The sequence below is a fragment of the Saccostrea cucullata genome, unplaced genomic scaffold (assembly GCF_032062105.1).
Source record: "Saccostrea cucullata isolate Sc308-1 unplaced genomic scaffold, CSIRO_AGI_Scuc_v1 ctg8528, whole genome shotgun sequence".
In the NCBI taxonomy this organism is placed as follows: domain Eukaryota; kingdom Metazoa; phylum Mollusca; class Bivalvia; order Ostreida; family Ostreidae; genus Saccostrea; species Saccostrea cuccullata.
The window spans coordinates 9033-18604 of record NW_026928846.1 but is presented as its reverse complement, the minus strand read 5'-3'; the positions used below and the strand labels follow the sequence as shown (position 1 = coordinate 18604).

At 30.7% G+C, this 9572-nt stretch overlaps 1 protein-coding gene and 1 long non-coding RNA gene across 2 annotated transcripts; one reads left to right on the top strand and one right to left on the bottom strand.

Moving 5' to 3' along the window:
• Nucleotides 1–223: 223 nt before the first annotated feature.
• LOC134278926 (uncharacterized) lies at nucleotides 224–811 on the top strand. The gene has a single exon (XM_062761235.1). The coding sequence runs from the start codon at nucleotides 224–226 to the stop codon at nucleotides 809–811; it is 588 nt and encodes a 195-aa protein (XP_062617219.1).
• Nucleotides 812–6931: 6120 nt separating this feature from the next.
• On the bottom strand, nucleotides 6932–7320 carry LOC134278925 (uncharacterized). The gene is made up of 2 exons (XR_009994545.1): nucleotides 7125–7320; nucleotides 6932–7083 (listed from the first exon to the last, which is right to left on the bottom strand). It is a non-coding gene; the product is annotated as an uncharacterized LOC134278925 (long non-coding RNA).
• Between the last annotated feature and the right edge of the window lie 2252 nt (nucleotides 7321–9572).

Sequence of the window (9572 nt, the reverse complement as noted above, 5' to 3'; positions counted from 1 at the left end):
CAATCAGAACTCAAAACGCTGCATACGTTACCTGTCTAGACCCAAATGATCTTACGTTTAGACCTATTGTATGAGGTCCAAAGGCTCCAACACAAAGACTTAGCCACCTAATTGATATACTGCTAAAATCTTTATGCTCAGAAGTAAAGAGTTATGTTCGCGACGATCTAGACTTTTGAGACATTTACCAGACAAGGTTGATCATAATTCAAAACTAATTACTATGGATGTTACAAATCTTTACACGAATATTACCACCTCTCTTGGTCTCAAGGCACTTGAATACTGGATCGATAAATATCCACATAAAATTCATTGCCGTTTTAGCAAACAGTTTATCCTAGAGGCCAGTGATATAGTTTTGAAAAATAATACATTCGCATTTGACGATAAACATTATGAACAACGTAAAGGAACTGCCATGGGGACAAAAATGGCCCCTACTTATGCCACCCTCACCCTAGGATACCTGGAGGAAATCATGTACGAAAAAACAAAACAGCATTTAGATGAACAGACAACAGGAAATATAAAAAGCAATTGGAAAAGATACATGGATGACTGTTTTATCATTTGGAACGACACTGATGCTAACTTAGAAGCTTTCGTAAATATGATGAACGATCTGGATCCAGACATCAAATTTACAATGGACAAAAGTTTTCAGAGCAATCCATTTTTAGATATCCTTACGAAACACGAGGAGCATTTATCGACTATATTTACTACAAACCAACAGATACCCATAAATACCTTCACTTTAGTTCCTGCCATCCAAGCCATACAAAACGCTCAATTCCTTATAACTTAGCAAGACGAATCTGCACTATAGTTAGTGACAAAGAAATAAGAGATAAACGTCTTAGTGAATTAAAGACGTTTCTCCTTCAACAGTATTATCCTATGGGTATCATTGAAGATGGAATCAAAGAGGCAATAAAACTGAACAGAGAATACCTTATAAATCCAACCAGAAGCCAAACTTCAGATTTAAAGATATTACCTTTGGTCACTACTCACAATCCGAGAAACAAGAATATTACTTCAACCGTTCGTCAACTAAACAATGTTCTAAAAACCGATGAGGAAATGGCCGAAGTTTTAGAAATGTATAAGTTTATCAACAGCAAACGACAACCAAGGAATCTACGAAGGATATTATGCAAATCCTCATTCCATCAGCAACATTTATATTCAGTGAAGAAGTGTTCCGATCTCCGTTGTGGAACCTGCAATTACATGAAAACTGGAAATACCTTTAATTTCGGGAATAAAGACTTTACCGTAAAGGCAGACATGACATGCGAGTCAAAAAACGTTATTTATTGTATTACATGTGCAGGATGTGGACAATTCTATATTGGGGAAACTGGAACCACACTACGTACACGTATCCGCATACACAGACAGCACATTAACCAACCTGAATACCGTAAAATAAATGTAAGCGGACATCTTTGATATTTGTGGCCGGGGACAATTTTCAGTTTTTCCATTTTACCAACTTTATACAGACAATGTGGTGCAAAGACGAGAAAGGAGAAATACTTTATAAAACTGTTAAAACCATCACTAAATAGTTCACTTTAGACATTTTTATATTTTTGTAAAACACTGACATTTGCATACAAACAATATGCTTATTTTCTTTTAACTCATGTAAAAGTTTCTTCTTTCAGTATTGTGACGTCATTGTATTGTTCTTGACGTTACCACCAGGTAACGTTATTACGTCACAAGTTTAAATTTTAAATTGTTTAAAACGTCTGAAGAAAACAATGAAAGCGCTTACGTTTTAACAAGTGTTGCCTTTTTATTTTATTTTAATATTGATTACCGGACACTGAGATATTTATTTTATTTCTTTTGGATATAATTATATATATATATATATATATATATATATATATATATATATATATATATATATATATATATATATATATATATATATATATATATATATATATATATACGATATATACGATGTATACGTTTTTGTTTCTGGCAATCTTACATGCACGTCTGCCAAAAGTTATTCCGACAATTTACAATCAACTACATGCATACAGTGTTTTACTTATTTTTCAAAACCGAAAAACGTCAAAAATGACCCCTAAAAAGTTAAAACTTTATGATAAAGCTGCTTAAGGGGCATTGTACATCTCATCTTCTTTTGTTCACGTTTACTGTCTTCATGTTCCTTGCAGATTTTTTCATACAGGCAATTAAAACATTTATAGCTGGGAATTAAGTCAAATTAATACACAGAAATTAAAAATAAAAACATCATCACTCTTAAATGAAATAAATAACTTTAAGATAAAACTTTCCATCTTCATAATCAGAGAGCTATTCTTTAAATAAATGGTTATGCCTTCTTTTCTCTTTTATTATTTACTAAATAACATTATTTAAGGAACCTCTAAACACTAACAAACTTATTTTTGAACTTGGAGAAAAATATATTATATAAAGGTTATGAAAATTCAGTCTTTTTCATTCATTTGTAATATGGGATACTTGCCGTATATCTGCAGCAAGAATGTCCAAAGGCAATGAACTATTTGTAAGCAGAAATCACTGCTTTTTACTTATATTGGGAAAAATTAATGTAAATCATGAATTCAGTTACTTATTCTTGATCTTATAAAACTAAAATATTTTAATCTATAACAGATCATGTAATTAACTGAAAATAACATTTTTAAAAATCTTACTTCTAAGGGCAGATCACTCTAACAGCATAAAACTACCCTATCAGTAAAATTCTTTAGTGTGCAGTGTTTAGAGCTTCCTGTTTCTTTTTTTAATATTCTATATGGATACCTGATATGTGGTGACCTTTTTTTGACGCAAATGGAAATAGAAAGTAAAGTATCTAAATCATTTTTAATAAATAAGTTCATGACAATACAATTTAATTCAATACATGGTATAATCGAGAATATCAAACAGAATTAGACAACTTATGTAATATAAACAAAATATGGAGTGCTACCCATCCTGATATCTGCGCAATAATGTCACGCATGATACAACAAATTACAATAAACAGAATGGATACTTCAAATCTATATTAAAGAGTGACAAAGATTGGGCGCGGCATGATCAATTTTTAATTAACGAGTAATGAGATATAAGTTGTGAGAAAAAAGTAAAGCATAACTGAAATTTTTAGATTATCATTTTACATAATTTCCTTATTGTAAAAAGATATCGGAAGGAAATGGCTTTTTAGTACGGCTATTCATATATACACTCAAATGCATGTAGAAAATACTATAATTCAAGACCCGAATATATATGGACCACTATGAAGCGGCATCAGCCGTGTTATGTATTGGCTTTACTGTTTTATTTTGTTCACCTGATAAGCTGTCTCGCACTGATATCCTTGATTTTACTGAATTAATTATATATGCATAGAAAGAATAATCATCAAACTAATCATTATTGATAAATCTTTTTGTGATAAGTAAGGCCTTTTATGAATTATAGCTAATCTTATTTATAAATTACATTTTCCTCTTCCATTTAAATATTTTTCTTGAAATAAATATACGAGTATGTATTTCTGAGTAAATATGTGATACCAGTTACTCAAAGTAAAAATGTAACGTCCTGTCTCTCTAGAGTTTGTGTAGTGAGTATTCTGTTCTACTCTTTCATCTGAATCATTTACGTAACATATATGCTCAGTATAATTTAGATTTTCTTTGCATATATCTGGGCCACAAAACTACACAAACATTGTTCATATGCCTCACTAAAACATTGCAAATTGTCATAACACCGCAAAAAATCGAAAAAATGGGAATATTTTGAGTTAAATTTATATAGCTGTGGATTCACGATGACTTTGCTATAGCAGTAAATTCGTAAAATCTTTGTTCGTACTAAACAAGTTTTGCTGTAGCATCATCTTATGAATTCATTTTTTCAAAAAAAATATAGACACCAAGAGTAAGAGTTAAAATTTGATATTACCTTAATTCTCTTTGATAAGTGATCCTTTAAGATTTGTGTAACCATCAATAAAGAAAGGTGTATTCTAATATTTGTTCTCTGGTGTTACAGCCTATGAAGTAGGTACATATGGTGCAAACTGTTCAGGTGGACGTTGTCCCTATTGATTGTATGGATTTGGGTGTCTGAGTAAATGTGACAGTACCACTGACCAATACTGTAACAGGGGAACAGGATGCAAAAACAATGCAACACACGGATTCTGTAAGACAGTGCATGAGTGTTTGTATCTCATAGATTTCATTATGATAGGTTTTAGAGGTTGACACATTCACACATTTTTTTTTCTCGCTGCGCTACCCTTCACCACACAGATATTGAAAATGAAAGTGAGATTTGGACATGAGTTTTATCAGAAAATCATTATTGATACACAATGTAATGAAATTATTTATAAAGTAGATTGAAAAATGATGAAGTCTATCACGTTTAATATAAATTTTACTATCGTATACTTTAAGTATTTTTGGTTAGGTATGTCAATGCTTTTTTACATTATGTTCCGGAGGTTAGAGGAGGTAGGAGTCAGCCAAGAAGTGCCACTAGCATTTTACATAGTTTTTAGATGGTCGTTATGAGAAAAAAATCTTTTAAGACTTTTAAAGTTTATTGATATTAAAAATAAAAATAAAATTATTTCTAACATCATCGAATTTTTTTTTCAAAAAAAAAAAAAATCAGTCAAAAAATTCTGTAACTGAATATATTTTTTATAATATTTTCCAAGTTTGATATCTTTTACAAACATTTCTATTTATTTATTTATTGTGAAAGTCAAATATACTATTAACATAACAACTCATGGGATTAATTAAAAACACGATTTTTAAAGTATGTTAATGAATTTCATATCTTATAATGTTTGCCAAAATTGTCATATCCCTAGCTAAAAATTACTATAGTTATCTATGGTTAACTAAAGTCATCTTAAGTAAACCAAAGTTTTAATACAATAAATTAAAGTATTTATACTTTGAATTCTAGATCGAGATATTTTTTTTAATTTGAAGAAGTAATTTTTACATACTAATAAGAAATATTTCTCGTATATTTACATAGTTTATAAAAAATTACATCATCGGTATAATTTAAGACATATGTAGTCTCTTATTCTTCAAAAAAGTTCTAAAATAAAGTTCCATAGTAATGAAAATATCAAGTTTCAAGCATGGAGACGTCACCACTTGTCGGGTGAGAGCTACAAATTTTAGACTGATAGTATGCACTACCTGTTGAACAAAAGAGGATCTTTTCGTGCAAATACTTAATGCGACTCACGGTACCTCGGTTTTTACGACCTCCTGATTTAATTTTAGGAAAATTGCCTCAATAATATAAAAAGATAATTATGTTTTTTAACAGCTGAAACGGATGATACATGTACTAATCCCTTTGTGGAAAAAATGTTATTTGTAATTCTTGGCATTTCCCTGGGTGTAGGATTCACCTTGACAATTATCTTCAGCTGTAAAAGGTATTTTACGTTCACCCTTTTACTTCTTTGTTTAATTAATGATACAAGAACCTTATTTCTTAAGGAACACATATGAATTTTTTTAAGTATGTGGATATCAGTCAACATTTTCTTAAACGTTATTCTTGCCGAGCGATCAGAATTATGCATATGTAATGCACATATGGAATGTATATGTTCAATGGATATTATTGTATTATTCAACTTTAAACTCGAGGTTTTTCATTAATTTTTTTTTTTCAGAATGAAACTAGGAGACAGTCAGGGTACATCGATACGATGTTTCTACAACATGGGTATGATTATCCGTTACAAAAAAGTGGAGCAGAATTAGATGTCACATATGAAGGTAAAGGCACTGTTTCAAACATCGAAGAAACCAGAAAAAGTCCAGAATTCCAGAAGCAGGAAAACGAATATTTGGAAATAGTATAAAAAAATATTAAGATACTACTTTTTAAGGATTTCCATCCCTAATAGGACCAAATTCCCTACCCTTAAATAGCCGTCAAGCTCAAAATGCTCTGATATTTTATTAAGGCATTTTAAAGTGGAAAAGGTTTGCCCTCGAGAAATTTTCAAAATTGTCGTTAATTAAGCAGTAGCTAATTAACAAAGATTGCATTGAAGTCTATTTGGAAAAGCGTTTTTTCAAAATAAAATTTCAAATAATTTGAATATCGATAAATCCTGCGGTGGAAAGATGCATTGAAACATTAAACATAGAATGACAATTGAAAACAATTTCTTTACCGGATAAAGTTTTTTAATTGATTTTTTTATTAATTAAAAAAGAGGAGATAACTCTTATCAAAATTCAAGGGCATGAATTAGGACACATCTCACTGTACATATTAATAGCAATAAATGGGAAGTATGGCTAAATAAACTGAGTATTCAATGCCCACACATCTGTTATGTTTTCAATTTCACTGAATTTGTTCCTATTAGGGGTTGTATACCCTAAAGTCTCTTTTATTTCTTGTGTGTAATCCTTATTTTAAATCATTGATAGATAATGACAAAATACATACTTTTAATCGATCCCATGAGAGCATAGAAATTCATGATAATGCTGTAAATATTTGTAAACATTTTTATCATTGTCATATCTTTGTCAAAAAAATTTCGAATTGGTTCATTTTATAATAAAAATGACTTATATCTGTCCCTACTTTATTTTAATATGTAGATAATGAACAGAGGACAATGCATAAGAAATATATTTATGTTGGATTCTAATTACAATTTGTTAAGCGAGATGTTTTTTTTCTACTTAATATATTTCTTTCATATCTTATAAGCAATAAACATCTTAACTAATTTTATGTGCTCTTAAATACTGAAACTGATGAACAATTCGGTTCCTGTGAATCTGAAGCACATTTGCAGCTCTGTTCTGCAGCATGTTAAATAATAAAGAGGGTGTGTGTGTGTATAGAGCATTTATTACAAATGCCAAATGAGATTACAGATTTTACAATATCAGAATGCAGCAGAAGGTGGGGCCCAAAAACATCCCACACCTTATACAAAAGAAAACTAGTACATATATTTTCTACAAAATTAACAATAAGTACCTTAAACAAAAGAAACTAGTACATCTATTTTCTACAATAACAAAAGTCATGCAATAACAATAGGCACCTTATATAAAAGAAACTAGTACATGTATTTTCTACAATAACAATAATTATGGAGGATTGAAGGGGTGGTGGTGGGTAAAATTTGTAAACCACATTTAGGAGCCGAAATGTTATTCTGATAAGGATAAGGCTAATAGCCGTTACTAGAGGACGCTTAAGTATAAAACCCGGAAAACCCTTCGGGACCTATGAATTCAAACAAATTGGTAATTAATAAAAATATGCAATTTATTACGTATTTAGATCACATAAATTCCTTTATATACATAAATACACTTATGTGCTCTTAAATACTGAAACTGATGAACAATTCGGTTCATGTGAACCTGAAGCACATTTGCAGCTCTGTTCTGCAGCATGTTAAATAATAAAGAGGGTGTGTGTGTGTATAGAGCATTTATTACAAATGCCAAATGAGATTACAGATTTTACAATATCAGAATGCAGCAGAAGGTGGGGCCCAAAAACATCCCACAAGAGGGACAATGAACGTACAGAGAAGGGTCCCTCGCCCCACCCAAAAATGTGCTTCAATTACTTAATGTATACAGCTTGATAACGATGTAAATACTAACAAAACTATTCACAACATAGGTCATGGAATTCTAAGGATGGATAATAAAAATATTAACTAAAATAAAATAAATACATAATCGAAAGTCATTAACGTACCAACCAGGAATAGAATTATTGCATATCTTGACAAAAACATTTAAATAATTCAAAATGATATGAAATATTAATACAATCCTCGATATGATACTCAACAACGAATATATTCAGTGCCGCCTCAGACAGTCACCGAATACTTCATGTACCTGTATGCAAGTGTATATTAGTATAAAGTGAAAGGCAGATAAATTCATACACAACTCGAGAAAGTCATTAACGTACGTACCAGGAATAGAATACTAGTAGTTGCATATCTTGACAAAAGCATTTAAATAATTCAAAATGATATGAAATATTAATACAATTCTCGATATGATACTCAACAACGAATGTATTCAGTGCCGCCTCAGACAGTCACCGAATACTTTGTGTACCTGTATGTAAGTGTAGTATAAAGTGAAGGTAGATAAACTATGTAATGTTAAGCTTTCTCATGCATTATTATGATATTTAAAGCATGAAATTGACGCTTTTATGAGGTTATAGTATTAACAATTAAATTTAAAAAAAAAAAGATGCAGAAAAATAGAGGATACCGCCTCAGACAGAATCCTCTATCTAGGTATTTAATACATTCAAATAATACAGAATAAGGGATACTTTCTCAACCATTTATCCTTTACAATCGGACTTTCTACCACCCTAAATGAAAACATATATGTACTAATAGGCGGGAAAATAGGAACCTTAATGTTCTCTGGAATGACACCAGTTGCAACCATCCCATATCTCATTTTGTGAGTCTTAAAAACACTAAAAAATGTGCCAGGGTGTTGCTGTAGCAAAAAGGGGTCCTTTGCAGCTAATTTCACCTACTGCAATTGGGTTGGGATTTTATTTCTAGATAGACTTTTATTTTACCTAAATTGTATTGAAAGTTGATTCATTGTAAGACTCCTTTAAACTCCCTTGTTGTCGTGCCTGAAAAGGTATATTTCCTCAAAGCAGCAAATATGGGTTTGAGTCTGAATGAACCGCGATTTCCCTTCCTCTCAGCAAAGATAAATTACAAAAAGGAACATAACCCTGTAGCAACATGTCCGTTACTAAGAATTGGCTATCTATGGTATTGTCACTTATTTTTTTTTTTATTTCGAATATTAAAAGTAATATCTGCACGCATCAACTGACCTATAAAACTTTTTTTCTCCAATTAACATTTTACTGATTAACAAACGATTCAAGAAATCGGGGGTGTTTCGCATTTAAAAATAGTATATCCATGCTGCCAAGTGATATAGAGCTAGCTGATTTTCCTAAACTGAATAGGTACAGGTAAGACATAAGACATATAAACCTGTCCCAAGGAGACCACTTTAATGCACTTGGTCTATTGATAACCCTGAATGAAACCCTTAAAACAATTTAGAGCATGCCCGTACACTTACTTTGCAATAAGAGCTAAAGCGGAATCTAAAAGGAAATACGGGCTGTGTTTGGAGAGTTGAAAAATATAGATTTGTAATCTTAAATATCCACAAGCCTCTTTACCCAAAATATTGTAAAGAACCAACAATAATCTTCTTTAAAAAAATGAATTTCTGGTGTTTGTTAAGTTTACAATATGCAATAAACAGCTGTACTATCAGATTGGAATATGACAAATGAATTCTTTAAATAAGTCCCATAATTCAACAGCCAAAACAATTGGGAATAATTCATGAGGGTAATATTGCCTTCTTTTTTTTTTTTTTTGCAAGATCCATATAATTTTCTATATTCTTTTTTTTTATCATTATTATTTTTAACAA